At 42.5% G+C, this 16,433-nt stretch overlaps 1 protein-coding gene across 3 annotated transcripts in view; it reads right to left on the bottom strand.

Moving 5' to 3' along the window:
* TBC1D4 (TBC1 domain family member 4) overlaps positions 1–16,433 on the bottom strand; it is a 165,284-nt gene that overhangs the window by 41,553 nt on the left and 107,298 nt on the right. For all 3 annotated transcript variants that reach the window (XM_084768286.1, XM_084768287.1, XM_084768288.1), the window contains exons 4-8: positions 14,262–14,366; positions 9,654–9,786; positions 5,198–5,289; positions 4,866–4,976; positions 2,608–2,727 (exon numbers count right to left, since the gene is read on the bottom strand). In XM_084768286.1, the coding sequence (XP_084624412.1) occupies positions 2,608–2,727; positions 4,866–4,976; positions 5,198–5,289; positions 9,654–9,786; positions 14,262–14,366 (561 nt within the window). The remainder of the gene's footprint in view (positions 1–2,607; positions 2,728–4,865; positions 4,977–5,197; positions 5,290–9,653; positions 9,787–14,261; positions 14,367–16,433) is intronic.

Raw genomic sequence — 16,433 nt, 5'->3', positions numbered from 1 at the left:
GTGACACTTTCGCAATGCTAGTTTACAATGTAACTCAGTATTGCAATGCACATTTTATAAATGGAGAAACTACAGGTGACTAGAAGTGAAAATGTCCAAGTTCATAGCCAGAAAATCTGGCATCTGCCAGGGCCAGGTCTTAACTTCAGGTCCCTCAATTCCTACTTCATCACTCTTATGAAACTGCCACTAAATACTGGCAAATACCAATCCCTGCCTGAGATGCCAGAGCTGCAAGCATCACATTTGTTTTTTCAAGAGATAGCAATTGTGTACATTTAAATATATTTTAACATAACAAGGTAATTTATAACCAAATCGACCGTGAGTTTAGAATGGGTTGTTTTGTCTCTGCTGAGCTATGAAACACGTTCACTCGGGAGAGCTCTGGCCAGTTATTACCACCTACTCCCTTACAGGGCAAGAACACCCAGGTTTGTGCTATTTAGTCACACTTCCTCAGGGGTACTTGACCTGATAGGTGCACAGTGTTGACTTTGAGTATGTCATCATCAGTCATTCTTTTTTTTTTAAAGATTGAGTTATTTATTTAATGTATATGGATGATCTGTCTGCATGTATACCTGCATGCCAGAAGAGGAAACCAGACCACATTATAGATGGTTGTGAGTCACCATGTGGTTGCTGGGAAATTGAACTCAGGACTTCTGGAAGAGTAGCAGACAGTGCTCTTAACCACTGAGCCATCTCTCCAGCACCCGTCCATCATTCTTAGTAGCAAAACTCAGTTACAGTGGTTACGATGGAGGTCTTGTAATTCTCATGCTAATGAATTCTACCCAAAAATGCTACTTGGAATGGTCTATGATGGGTGGAGAGAGGAGGGAGAGACAGGGGTGGGGGGGGGGAGGCAGGAAGGGAGGGAGGGAGACTGATAGACATACATACACATAATAGTTCAGAGCTAATTGTAAAGTGGCACATACAACATTGTGATACAATAACAACAGCCAGGCTGAGCAGAACTCTGAGCACTATGTATCAGCTCATTTATTCCTCATCAAATCCCCATGTGATGGGCACACCACTGCCCCTGCTCCCACAGAACACTAAATTGGAACAAAAGAACTTTATTCCTTGTGCCTTCTGTTTTCTGGTTACTAATGACGTCATACCTCAGGGCAGATAACTAATAAAAAAAGTCTACTTTTAGCTCAGAATTCTAGTTCAAGGTCAAGAGGTCACATTCAGCACTGACCTTCCTGCTAGGTCCTGGTCAGCATGAGCAGTGACAGGCTGGCATCCTTGCCATCTGTCATGGTGACTATAGTGCCACTTCTGCAGTACAACCGCCACAAAGGTTGCACCTGAGTGTAATAAGGGAACGTGCCAGCAAACACAGCTGAGGGACAGCTTACAAAACTGCAAGCCCACTGAAGTCTGAATTGTCAAGGAACGGAAGATGAAGGAAGTCTGAGAAGCTGTCTGGACCAGCAGGTTATATCCGAGCTGGAGGTCAAAGGCAATATGCAACCCACAGTAGCCATGATGTGGCCCAACACCATGTGGCATGTAGAAACCAAAGTCCAGAAATTAGATGTCACCCAACCAAGCTTATTGTCAGTGTGGGCAGGAAAGCTGCTTCCAGGTTCTCTCAAAGGACAAAGCCAGAGCTACAGAGAGCATGTACAATGTGTGTGCACGCACAGTCACAATTTCATGCAGATAAGTCTAAGTTAAGTCCAACAAAAGAGAGTCCCTTCTGGCTTGCTCCCTTTTCTTCTTTGCAATTCCCATGTCCCCTGGATGCCAAGAACATTAGTCTGTTTACACAGGCGACCATCCTCTGCCTGGGCATTTCCCTGAGTGACATCTAACGCTCTCCTCACCCCAGTGAGCCTACTCCATCACCGGTGGAATCAGCGCCCTGGGCTTGGTTACACTCTACCTCCCCACACAAGGCACACTTCTCTGTGAATACTTGCTCTTCCCCTCTGCCTCGCATACTCCTCATCTAGACTTCCTTTAGCAGACTATTCCCTCCTTTGCCACTGAGGCTCAGCACACCAGGCACCTTCCTCTAGGTGGCTCTTGTACCTTGGGCATAGCAGCCCAGCCCTAAGACTTTATAATTCACAGAATTAAAAGGGGAAACATTTTAATGAAATATATAAATTTTCTAAATTGAATACACCATTTTCCATCACTTCACACTCTTTTTAACATTTTATATCAGGCTCTATAGTGGAAAAAAGAAAGATAGACATTTTTTAAAAAACATTAGAGAACCGAAAAATTCTCACAGAACTGCCCATCAGGATTCAATTTCCCTTTGGTACACATAAATCTCTACTAAGAAACCTCTGTGGCTTGATTTTAGGTTTCAGAGGTCAGAGAATAAACCTAGACCTTAAAGAAACTTATTTTATGAAATTTCTAAGACATAGTGCTGCTATGTAGCCCAGGCTGGCCACTAATTCCAACCTTGCCTCTGCCTCACAATACAGGGAATACAAGGTTATGTTATTGCAAGGCTAACCAAATTAGAGTTATCTTAACAGCCTCCCCCTGGAATCTTCTGTGAGCTGATCACGCATAAAGCAGAAAGCCGATGTGTTTACCTGAGATAGCCCAGTGTGAGCTTACCCTAGAGAAGATGTTTTCCAAGGAGGAAGTTAACGATCTCTTCGCTTTGTTTTTCAGAATGTCAAGCTTGAACCTCCCACCACTTGTTGAATTTTCTGGAATTGTACTATTTGAGATAATCTAAAAAAACAAAAAGAAAGAAAGAAAGAAAAACAGCAAAGTTATAGTGTAGTCACACTCAAGGTTAAATGAGGCTTAAATGTAGGCTTAGGGGTAAGCCGTTTTTTAAAAAGCAGGCAATCTTCAGTAGCTCAATTAAGAAGTAATAATTCGGGTTCCACACTGCGAACACAAAGATTATAAGGAAAAGAGTTTAATATTGTAAGTAATAAAAGAAGGCCGAGATAAAATCTTTCCTCTGTGCCTTTCCATTTCCCTCACATATTCCTACTTCATTTACCAAAAATTAAACGCAGGATGTCATTTTTTTCTGCTGGTTTCCCGTGGACTACTGCCATCGCTTTCACTGAGGTGTCCGCTTTGTGTCCCAGAGCAGAAAACTTTGTAAACCAGGCTGTGATCTAATGACGCCTCTGTTAAACTCCATTTTCAAGGCTGGAGAGTGGTTAAGAGCACTGGTTGCTCTTACAGAGGACCCGGGCTCAGTTTCCAGCACATACATGGTAGGTCACAGTCTTCTATAACTCCAGGCCTAGGGGATCTAGTCCCTTTCCTGAGCTCTGTGGTCACCTCATGCACACCCATGGACAGACAGGCATGCAGGCAGGCCAGACAATCATACACATAAAATAAATAACTTTTTAAAAATAAACAAACAGCAACAAAAAGCCCTTCATTTTTGTTTGAATGGTCATGTGCCTTTCATATTAATAAACTCCATCAATAATATGAATCAATGAGGTGCCCGCTGTCAGGTGTTTTGTTTCTTTAATCTTGTTGCAGTCCTCTGGTGACATGAGAAAGCGAAGCTCGAGGAAACCCTGAGGGGGCCCTCAAGCACTCTTACATGTGAAAAATGTTGCTGTAAATGCTAAGAAGCGAGGCATCTGTGAGAATGTTGTGATGCAGGGGATTTATCTCCTAGGCAAGTTTAAAAGCATGCAAAGGTCAGAAAAGCCAGACCCTGGAAGAGCAGACCAGGCTGCTGGCTTGAGGCCCGTGCAGGAGGCTCTGAAGGGCCACGCCTGGTCACCCCGGGCAGCTTCGGAGGGAAGAATGAAAAGACTCAGCTGGGAAAGGAGTTTCTGCATGCCTGACCACCTGAGTTTGGTTCGTGGGAGACTCGTGGGAAAAGAGAACCAACTCCTGAAAACTCTCCTCCGACCTCACGCACACTCACAGCAAACAAAGTGTGCTAAAAACAGAAGCAGCGACTCCAGACTGCAAAGCCAGCATGGTGGCATGGTGGCGTGAGCTTCCAATCCCACCACTGCCAGGATTAAGCAGGAAGACAGAGTTTAGGAGAAGCCTGGGCTACATCTCAAATATTGCGACATCAAAATATGTTATTGATGCCAAAAGTGCAGTGAAATACAAAACCAGAATTTATATCCACCCTTAAGAGGTGTGCATATAAGGGGATCCTCTTTGATGTTGTTGAGGTGGTAGGTTTTGTTTGTTTTTTAGTTTTTGTTGTTGTTAATTGCTGGGCAGTCAAAAGCAAGTTCAAAGCTACGGGATCAGGCCATCCTTCAGTTCACGGCAGAAGCAGGCATGTACAAAGAAGACTATTATCCTTGTCACCATTCTGAGAAAACAGGCACATAGAAATATGGGGTTTTTTTTTAAATCATAAACTAGCAGGGCCTGGTGGCACATGCCTTTAATCCCAACACTCGGGAGACAGAGGCAGGTGGACTGTTGTGAGTTCAAGGCTGGCCTGGTCTACAAAGTGAGTCCAGGATCACCAAAGGCTGCACAGAGAGACCCTGTCTCGAAAAAAACAACAAAAAAAGAAAAAAGAAAAAAACTAAAAAAAAAAAATCATAGACTAGCGTAATTTTTAAAGTACATTGTACATCATGAACCTACACAAATGCCTTTTTTTTTTTTTTTTACCCAATATACCAAGTTGTTTCATGTTTGGAAACTATAATGACTCTATCTCAGTGTCTGCTGAAATTTCCCATGATCTCTATAAATGCTGAATTTTTCTAGCGTACTGTAGGCTTTCACCCTAACAGAGATGAAAGCACAAAGGGGAAAAAAAAATGTCTTCCATGTCCTGTGTGATATTTTACCTATGCGTGTAAATTACCATACCTACGGACATTAAGCAGAAGAGAGTCTGTGCTCACCGCTGGCCCTTCCCCGATGTGCACGTGAGTCTTCTGCTTGGCTTCACAGAGCTGCCTGAGGTGCAGAATGACAAGCTCGTTCTCCTCCTGGTCGCTGATGGGCTTCATTTTCTGTTGGACAGATGAGGTGAAAGCAGAGTAGGGCAGAGCAGATTCTCTGATCTTGCCGGAGCCTCAGGTAGATTTATATGTCAAGAGGCTAAACAGACATCTAGCTTTTTCCCATTCTGCTAGCCCTGGGGACGGACATCTTCCGGACAATGGAATGAAAGGAAGGACTCACTGATAGGACCCAATGTGGCTCCTTACAGGAGAATGGTGACGGGTGTTACCTGAACTCGTTCAAAGATGTCCGCTTGCTCGTTATCACTCAGTGAAGAGAGATGCCTCTGGATTACAAGCTTGGCTCTTGGTGGGTAGAGACCTAAAAGAAAAGTTGGGGGAAACATGAGGTGGAAGCTGGCCGCAGAGGCCTAAGTGTATGTTGGCCATTACCCTTTCCCCTCCCTGAGTGGGCACCTAACCTCAGTCTTCTCAAGAAGAGGATCCTGGAGCCAGCAGTGAAAATATGAAACCTGATGGCAGGCCACACCTCCTAAACCATCAGATCCTGAAGCAGACCCAGACATAAAAAGTCTACGAAGACTCTGTAATGCTAACGTCCAGAGTGAACTTTCACTCCCTAAACTTGCAAACCGGACCACTATGAGAACTCGCCAGGGAACAAACATGCGAGCCTAGAACCTGTGCTAGATAGAAAGTCAAAGAAGAATACAAAAGACTAGCCTTGGACAAAACAGCTAAACTTCTAACCTAAACATAAACTCACATAGCATTCAAATACAGGACTACTGAAAAAGAGGTAATCCCCCGTCAGGGGCTCCCATTTTAAACAAATAAAACTTAATTTAAGACAATGATTCCGTAAACTATTTTACTTCTTTCTATTGTGATGTTTATAAATCTTTCTGTCTTTTCATTGCCATTGTTGCTGAAACAGTCTCATTTTGTAACCCAGGACAGCCTCAAACCTTGTCACCTGAGCACCCCTAATGCTGTGAAGCTTCCTCTCCATGTGTTCTGGCCCATAAATTCCATAAATATTCCACATTCTTACACACAATCTGTGGAGAATTTTTTTCCATATGGATGTTTCTTTCTTTCTTTCTTTTTTAAAGAAAAGTTTGATTCATAGTTACAATGTTCAAGGGAACATTCATTCTTTTAAAAAAAAAAAAGGTTACCTGTCACTATATTTCGATTATAAAGGAGACATCTATCTACATATAATATATAATAAACTTTTAAATAGGCTAGCAATTTTTAAAATTAATTTTGTATTGATCAAGATGGATCAGAAGGCCAGGTGTGGTGGCACATGCCTTCAATCCCAGCACTCGAGATTAAGGCAGAGGCAGCCGGATCTCTGTGAGTTTGAGGTCTGCCTGCTCTACAAAGCAACTCCAGGACAGCCAGAGCTCTGTTACATAGAAAAAGCTTATCTTGAAAAAGACAAAAAGGAAAGAAAAAAGATGAGTCAGAGGGTAAAGGTGCTTGCTGCCAAGTTTGGACCCAAGAAACCACACGGCAGAAAATAAGAAACAACTCCTGCAATGTCCTCTGACGTCCACACATATAAAATGGCACACATGGACCCATGCACATATCCACACATAGCAACTAAAGAAATAAATATCATTTAAAAACTTTTAAAATGATATTGTAATATTATCATCTTCAGGCTGTAGTAAATATAATTTAAAGCATTAAGCCATAATTTTAATATTTTCTATGCAATCTTTACTTTTAGTTTCAGTGAGTAAGACAAAGTTGTTGACTAAAAATACTTCTTTATGACTTAATTTGGTATAACAGAGCTTAGACATCTAGTTTATAGGCACAGTGTAAGGTTTTATAATTGGATTTCTAAGAAAACCACAAAGTAACAGCTAATTGAAGCCAAGGGATGTGTTCACAATTTAGCCTTGTGCCTGTGTTGGGGCGGGGGGCGGGGAGGGGTGCTCCTCTGCAGGTGCTGAGGGAGCCAGAGGTTGATGCTGGACATCCTTTCTCTCTCTTCCACCTTATTTTGAAATGCCACTTCGGCTTCAGCTCAACTATTTTCTCATTTAACCCCCAAGACACACTCGTCTCTTCCCCTTGCACACGAGTAATGGGATAGCAGTCTTTTGCCACTAAGTCTACTCTTCATAAGTGTGCTGGGGATCCAAAGTAGGTCAATGTGCTTGCAGCACTGCCAGCACTTTACCCACCGAGGCCCCTCCCACTCTAGCCACCGAAGCCCCTCCCACTCTAGCCACCAAAGTCCCTCCCACTCTACCCACTGAGGCCCCTCCCACTCTAGCCACCGAAGCCCCTCCCACTCTAGCCACCAAAGTCCCTCCCACTCTACCCACCGAGGCCCCTTCTACTCTCAACATTAAGTTACTTTTAAAAAACTACCCAGATCTCTGCAGATAGCATGGCAAAGAATCCCTTAAAAAAAAAAAGCTTCATAAAACATAATTGGTTCATGGCTGCCAGGGTTCACACAAAGCTGGCTTACACAGGCCTGGCTACAACTGCATCTGTTGTAATTCTCTAGGAGGCATGAACAGGAGCAAGGACAGAAACTTCTCAGCTCCTCCTTTCTCTCTGAGGCAGTTCCAAGACTCTGTAGCATCACAGAGAGAATGCTGCCATCTGTTTTGATGGTAGGAAGCACCCATAACCATGGCTTCTTATGTCCTAGCAAAGGCTCCTTAAAAGGCTCTCAGATGGCGTATTACTACATTTATTGATTCACATCCCTGGGTGAATAAAGAAGACATTTTCATGCTGCGTGAAGGCTGTGGGATACCAAAGCAAAACACGAACTATATATACTGTGGGGCCAGAACTGGATCCTGGATGGAAAACAAAACGAAACAAAACAAAACAACAACAACAAACAAACATACGAAGTGGTGAAGATGAATGAAGGGTTTCATTTGGATAACAGTTAATACTGAGGTTAACTTCCTGTCGTGATTACTGCACTGTACTTCAGGCGGCATAAATGATGGAGACCAAGGCTCAGAAAACTCTACAACCATCCCGTGAAACCAAAAGATCAAAGGCTTTTCTACTTCACGTGTGTGTTAAGTTTCTCCTATGTGTTTTTAACAGATATGCTACTTCTGCTTGTCAGTATGTTAGTTTCTCAGTTACCAGCAAATTCTCAGAATGTAGCCAGGCACCGTGGTATCTGCTTTTAGTTCCAGATCTCTGGAGGCAGAGGCAGGAGGATCTCTGTGAGTTAGAGGTCAGCCTAGTTTACATAGTGAGTTCATTCTAGGACAGCCAGGACTACATAGAGACCCTGTCTGGAAACAGAAAAAGGGTGGGGGAAGCCCATGCCAGGCTCAGTATCTCTCTTTCCCTGCCCTCAGGACAGGACGTAGCTAGCTTTCAGCTACTCCTTCAGCCTGTGTGCCTGCCTTCCACCACGCTCCTGCGGTCATGAGAATGGACTACATCTGAAACTGTAAGCCAGCCTCCAGTTAAGTGTTTTCTCTTCTAAGAGCTGCCATGGTCATGGTGACTTCAGAGGAATGGGAGACAGGCTAAGACAGCAAGGTTTCCAGTACCAGTCGTGACTTCCTGCTTGTTTGAGAGGTTCTTAAGCGCAATTAGGGTGCTGTTGGTTGCCACTAAGATATGTGATCCACCTGAGAAGCGGCTTGAAATGGCTTCCACAGCTTTCTTATTAGTTTTACCTTTTCATTATACGTAGAGTTTTGGCAGCTTTGGGTACCAATCTGCCTGGCATTTAATCCCAAGTAAGCAGTTCTTGCTAAATAGACACTTGGAATTGGGAGGTTCAAGTTGTTAGTGACTGCTTTTAATGTGTTTCATTTTTATACTTTACTTTTTTGCATCTGAATACTCTTTCCCCCTCTCAGGAATAGAAATGCTTTTCTCTGTTAATGTTTTTATTATTTTGTTTGTTTATACTAAGGACTTTCTTTGATCTAGCTGGAATATAAGTAGAAAGGCTCTCTCTCCCTTTGTATAGTTAGCTAATCTAAAACTATCATGTCCCACATAGATTAAGAATGCTCCCTTCACCAGCCACACAAACATGCATTCATATACGCACACATGTGCGTGTGCACACACACACACACAGACACACACATACACCTTCCATTTGATCACATACTTTTCATTTGGTAATGTTTCTTATGTTTTAAAGTAATGGCCATTCTTTAAAATCACCCTTATAAACTTTAAAACCTGTGTATTACCTTGAAACAGGGCTAGATCATAAATGTTTAATCAATCTACAGTTTAGCGCATGCTTGTTTGGAGCTTACGGGGTAGAAATCACAGCTAGAACCCACAGGGAGTCAAGTTCTCAACTTTCAGAATAAAGGACTATGTCACCAAGTGAGAGAGAAAACAAAAGGAAAAACTGAACAGTCTTCAGCAAGTTTGCCTCTCTCCGTTCATTCAGCAAATGTTTGCTCAGGTCCCACTGTGCACAAATATGACAAGTCATAAGAGCTGTGGGACGCACAAGCCCTTTGCTTGAGTTTGCCTTCAGAAAAAAAAATGGGGGGAGAGAGAAAGGCAAGCATGCAGAAGCGACTGATCGCACACTTGGGTTTGACAGGCTTGAGAAATGCTCTTGGGGTTCCTGTTCACAGCGAAACAAAGAACTATTCAATGACAGTGGGGACTTCAGCCCATCAAACCGCCAAAGCAAACTCCTCTCGTGCCAAGGCCATGCACGGTCCATGGTACCTTCAATCCTCTCACAGAGCTTATGCAAAGAGTGCATGGGGCAGGCCTCGCACAGCTTGATCTGTGTCTTGGCACTCTGCAAGGCAGCCGCCGTGCTGAAAGCTTGCTTCAGAGTCAGCATGACCTCATCCACCTATAAGAAGAAACAAAACTTGTGTCTATAAAACTTGGCTTTCACGGAAACATAAAAGAAAAAAAAATCAACAGCAGTGTGAGCCTTCAGAGACGGCTGACTAAAAAACAAATAACAGAATCCTGATGACTAACAGAGCTGGCAGAGTGCAAACAGCAAGTCTTGAAGTCAGATCTTTCATCCATATAATTAAAAGTTGGATGAAATAAGAGCACTGCAGTCTGTGGCATATAATACAGACCTATTACTCGAATGCTATTTTCAAGTCCCACAGGCGCTACACTATCACGGAGACCTTAATTAGCAGGTCAAGTCTTTGCTTAATTAAATGACTTATCTCATAAACATCTCCTTGGAAGCTTCCTTGGGTACATACTAGGAACAACAAACTAGAGTTAATGTTCAACTGTGCTAATGGGCATCCTATTCTTCCAGATTGTTCTTAGTGTAAAAGTAAGCACAGCTTGGTTGGAGTACAGTTCTGAGGGGAAAAGATCTCAAGCTAGATACCGGTGAGGAGATCTGTGAATTCCACACTGTCTGATTTGTTACCATTTACTTACAATGATTCTAAGTTCTGGCACTTAAATGCCCAAGAGCTGGCTCTCACCACGGCGCCACCAGCATTGCTCTTGCAGTGGCTCAGCATTTCAATCAACTAGCTCCTATCCCAGTTTCTCTTTTGAAGCCAGATAGCTCTTCATCTTTCTCAGGCCGCAGCACCATCTCTGGTGACACAGTCACTAATGCAAGTGGAGATGTTCCCCCACTTTGTAGGATCCTGGTAACATCCTAAAAGCCTCTTGGTGGAGATGCTGGATCCTAATGGCCTCATCCCAACCAGGTCTGGTAAGCTAAGCTGCCTATCGTGTGTAGCAGAGACCATGTTTTCACTTTGCTTTTCCATGTCTCCCATAGCCTAGTCTAAGAATAGGTTGTTTTGATAAACTATTAATCTACTTCTGCATGTGAAGGGGAGAGGAGCCTGGAATATACAGAAACTTTACTAGTCTAGCAAAACTGAAAATAGACTTCCAAGCCCTTAGCAGCCGGCCATTGCTGTTGCACCTCATGGCAGGATGATGGACTTAGAAGAGCAGAGAAGCTTGTCTCTCCCTTCCTTGACCCCTATCCAGATCCAGCCAATGGACAGCACGTTCTCCACAGTTGTGTGTAGAGCAGGGACTGACTCAGACATGAACTCTGGTGGCCTCTATTTGACTATTTCCCCTTGGTAGGGAGACCTGATGGCACTCAGAGGAAGAGTAAGCAGGCTACTAGGAAGAGGCCTGACAGGCTGGATCTTATAGTGGGGGATGAGGTCCCCTTCTGTTATAGATCTAGGAGAGGGGAATAGGATGAAAGAGGGAGGGAGGGAGAATGGGAAAAAACAAGTGAAGGGATAACAATTGAGATGTAATCTGAATAAATTACTTAAATAAAAATTTAAAAACAAAACAACAACAACAACAAAAAAGAAGAGCAGAGAAATAGTTTCACAGCACTCCATATATAACGATGGATTTGCCTAAGATGTCATTTATGCAACTAAAAATAAAGATTTCTCATTTGTAGAACTAAAAGTATTTAATGCCTTTGTATTTTTTAATGTCATTTACTTAGCTTTCTAATCAAAGGCAATCTGGCAATTTAATTATTTATGTATGTGCTTTATTTTATTTCTTGTTTCTCATTTATGTCAGACACTGGAAGGGCTGGCAATGGATTTAGAAGTACATAGTATATGCATATATAATTTGTACATAAAAATATAACTTACATAAATACCTTACATGTTATATTTTGCATGTGTGTATTTGTTACCTAAAAATGCTGCCTTTTCAATTGTGTCTAAAATGTGACTACTAACTTCTCTTTACCACAAATACTATTAAAAATTCCCTCTCATCTACAAAATGTTATGTGTTTCATTTCCTAAAACCCACCACTTTTTCAGATGACCTGTAAATTCTATCACAAGGTCAGTGCCCTTAAGAGCTCCAATTAGATCATTATGAACGCAAGAACAAACATCACAGCTCATGTCAAAAGGGCAAAAGCAAAGGGACAGGCAGAAATGTGAGTTATACAAACAAAATGCAAGTATTCCTGGCAGTCACCACCTGGCACAGTTCCCGTCTCACCAAACAGCATGCAATCCGACAGAGAAAAGATCATTCATATTAATAATAGGACCATCCATATTGAAGATAATGTCTATAGATATAATGTACCAAGCTTCAGTATTATATTACATTTCAGGTAAAAATAACTGAAGATCATAGAGCTGCCTTTTGCCAGAAAACAGTCAATTTTTCAAGGTATCCAATGAACACTAGCATTAAGAACTGCTGACAGAAGGCAGTGCTCAGTGTGAGAGGCTAACTGGTCACATGATGAAGCGTTCTCTATGTGTTAGATTTAAGCCTAGGAATCACACCCATCCCATGTTCGAATGCTCATAGCACTGTTCATATGCCCAGCCATGTCCCGATAACAGTACTTGTATTTTCTTCAAATACAAACCTTTTACAAATTAGTCCTTCAAGCATCAGCCTCTCTTCCTTGCCATTTTCACCATAACCCCCCAAGCTGGGATCCGCCCCTTTATCCATCCTCCATGCACTGCTTGTTCCTTATACATTAAAGATTTATTTCTTACAAGTACCATTCACATCAGCTATGAGGGAAAGATAGCTTCTAGAATATGAACCTCATTCCTCTGTTAGCATGTCAATGTTTTCTTATTAGACATAGTATTCCTGTTTATCTCATTTGGGTGTCAAGCTCATGTAAACTCTGGGTCATAAAAACCACAGGGCCTTTTCTCTTTTCTTTAACTCACTTTTAACTATACTGAAATGGAATATTTTCTACATGTCGATGGAGTTTTAATGGGTTGTTTATTAGTAGACGTAACCTTTTTTTTTTTTTTTAACATTCTTTCAATCCGTTTGGAGAAAGAACTTCGAAGAAATTATATTCGCTATAAAATGTATGCATTTACAAGACAACATTAGCCTCCTCCCTAAGGATAACGAGGAAGAGCAGAGTGGGGCTAGGGGGGCGGGGTAGGATCTAAACTTGTGCAGAGCCCTGCAGGGCCCTATGGTCATCTAAGGGCAACTCTCTTGAAGTTCAGTTCTGGTTTCTAAATGGTGGACTCTATTTAGCTAAGAGGAAACCTGAATACGTATGTGTGAATATTTACTAAATAACATGAATTACAGAGAAACATGACAGTCAGATGTAAGTTTTCAGAATAAGAAACTGCTATGAATGGGTATTTCATATCCCCTAGAGAAAAAACCTGGGCACCTAGAGGACGGGGAACAGAAAGTGCCTTTGTGCCAGTTCATTCCAATGTTTCCAGTAACTGGGAAGGTCACAGTTAAATGTAACAAGCAGCAGGAAGCACGCACAATGTGGCCTGAAACAATTGTATATGGAGAAAATGCTGATAGGAGGATTATATGCTTAGTAAAACTGGGGTGGTGGGCCGGGACTTAGTTCATTTCCTAACCTGCTTACCTCCCAAATTCGGAGATAAATCCCCAGTCCTCATCTGAAATGCTGGGTGTGGTAGCATGTGTTGACAAGCCCAGTGCTGGGAAGCTGGGTACAGGAGGGTCCCTGGGGCTCACTGGCTAGCCAGCCTAGCCTAATTGATGGCCTACAAAGATCCCTGAAGATGGCACCCAGGATTGTCCACTGACCACCATGCATATGGGCATACATGTGTATGTGCCCACTGAAATACACCCAACCACTTTGCACGTGTACATATTGAAATTACAAAATCAATATTTTTCCATAAACTCATCTAATAATTGTGATGTTGACATCTGAAGATTTGGGTTACAATGAATGAGAAGCCTGCCATGTGTGACAAAACATAAAAAACCTAGAGGGGAAAAGAATCAACACAGTTCTTGGACAGATGCATTTCCAAGCCTGCCTTACACAGTTCTTCTCAAATAGAGAGGGGGTAAGGAATGTTAGGGGGAAATTGACTTGCAAATTCCAAAGAAAGAAAATACATGAAGTGTTTTGAAAATTAAGACAGGGTAATGAAAAAAGCGTGGAAGACGGTTCTTTCTTCTCGTGATGGAAGTATAATTTCTGATGCTATAGCAATAAGGAAGAGATCAGTGCCTTTGTCATCGTCTTTAAGCAACAGGAAACATACCAGCTTTTCTCCTGTCATTAGACTTTTCCTCCCCTTAAAAAAACCAAAACAAAAAACAAAAACATGGTAACATGATAGTGTCTGTTAAAGCCAAGAGGGTACCCACACTTAAAAGCGCCATGAGGGTCTGTCTGTGGCTCTCTACTTTTGTGATTCCTTCAAGGGTAAGAACATCTCTGGATGCCCTTTTCTTTCCTCAGCGAGGACTGAGTCCTGAACAGAAGATGCTTCTGTAGGACAGAGAGATCCCCTGTCAGAAAGAGCAGGAGGCAACAGCCCCACTTACCAGAGACTCGTTAGCACACTGGAACACATAACAGATGTACTGGCTCAGCCCCGGCTCTGGAGACTCCCGGCAGATAAAGCCGAAGTGATCAACATGCTTTATTCCCTAGATGAAGAAAAAGAAACACATGCAATGCTGATGGCGGATGCGTTCTGATAGAGACTGACATCATTTCTGCACTTTCCTAACTCCACAAATGTCTCCTCCGTGGCAACGCATCGGAAGACATGATGTCATAGCGGACTCACAGGATGACCTGCTGATGCAGCAGATAAAGTGAGACACACACTCAGACCCTTTGTTTTTTTTATTAAAAAAAACAATGCTACAGTGATCCATTTCTTATAATAGAGGCATGATGTTTGCCTGTAATGTGTTTTCAATTTATTGACCTAGAGCAGCACTCAGTGATAAAATCTGAGAAAAAGTACAAGTGGCAATTCTCAAATTAAATACCATACAACTCCATAAAGTGTGTGTGGAGGTTGCCGAAACAGTTGTCAATTTATTTGTCAACTCAAAGAACCACAAAAGAATGGATTGATGCTCTTGTTCGCTCTTGGTTCATTATTGCAAGTACCAATTGTCCACAGACACAGATCACTGTGCTGTCTTTATGTAAGATGAAGGATTTCAGCTATATTTACTCTTTCACTAAAACTTCAGTCCTTGAGGTGATGATATGGCCAGGAAGGAAACGCACTTGTTGTACAAGCCTGGAAACCTGGGTTCACTCTCCAGAATCCACATGAAGGTGAAAGGACAGAACCAATTCCACAGAGTTGTCCACTCACCTCTCCGCGTGTGCTAGAGCATGCACCTGTGTGCACATGCGCTGATAATGAAGTACGTTAAGTCTTCAAAATAAAATCTCAAAAATGTATTGAGCCTGAACACACACACACACCAGTAAGTTTCAGTAAGCAATCTGCACCTTGTTTCAAACAGCAAGCACAGCGAGTTGAAAAACTTGGTTGGTGGGGAATATTAAGTGTCCCTGATATCACCTAAATTCAAACAAAGGGGGCAAAAATGTCATTGGGGTCAGATTTGTAGTTAAATTTTGGCTCAGCTAATGATTTAGGTATGAGATACTGTGCTGAGCTGCTGCCAACTGTCTCCACTCAATCCTTTTTTTTTTTTTTTTCATTACAAAATAGCATAATGCGAGAAAGGTGTGAGAGCTGGGAAACAGCCATGAGGGCTCCAGGAGTGTTTCATCAAATATACACAATCTAGCCAATGGACATGGCAAAAAAGAAATCAACTCTGGTTTGTTTGTTTGGTTTTTTTTTTTTTTTAAATAAGAGTGGGGGAATCAGAGAAGAGTGAGGCTGTACGTCATGTAAAATGAGCTCCAAGCACAACTCTAGTAAATGAACTTCTATTGCTGGCTTATTACTAAGTGGGGTCCTCACAGGGACTTGTTAGCTCAGTGGGTCTTCAGATGCTAACAATGCTTCCAGGAAAGCTTAAAAAAAAAAAAAAAAAGACTCCGTGACTCCCATGATGATCAGGAAAAGTCACACCACTTCCCTTTTAAAGAAAGAAACATTAGGAGTCGAGAGTGCTCAAAAGCAGGCCAGCCACTGAACACAGCCACCTTGTATCCATTCAGCTCCTGTCAGGGAACCGTGAGAGTGGGTCAGCGGAAGGGGCTGGCCAGCTGCTGTGATGGGCGGCCTCCTCACCAGCCTCCCTCTTGTTGCTGTCTGGTTGCTTCCTGAACGTGAAATCATAACTCAGAGCTTGTCTTCAATAAAAGGAAGAGGAAAGGATCCTATTGGAGCTTCCACGTGCACATATTTGGTCTGGATCCATTCTCTGTCTCTGTGTGTGCTTATGCTCATTTGGATAATCAGTAACCATTGATATATGCTTCCTGGGCAGCTTAGGGAAAGTGGAGGCAGGAGGTGCTGCCTTCATGCCAGTAGGGCATGAGCTAAACTTAGGTTACATATTACTCTTCCTGCAGCACGTGGCCAGATATGGAGACAGGCACATTCACAATGGCCATGTGCACTGAACTTCTAAGGGCTGTGCTCCACCTGAGTACATAAGGCACGTTTACACCATGAGTCACCAGTCCCTGGACAACTTGTTACCTTTCAGGGACCTCTTCATAAACAGACAACTACAAGAATATTTAATAAAGATTTAGGGGGTTAAATT

Source organism: Acomys minous (genome assembly GCF_964271855.1).
Source record: "Acomys minous genome assembly, chromosome: 18".
NCBI lineage: Eukaryota > Metazoa > Chordata > Mammalia > Rodentia > Muridae > Acomys > Acomys minous.
Note: the sequence above shows the minus strand (reverse complement) of the source record. Positions and strands in the feature narration are given on the sequence as shown.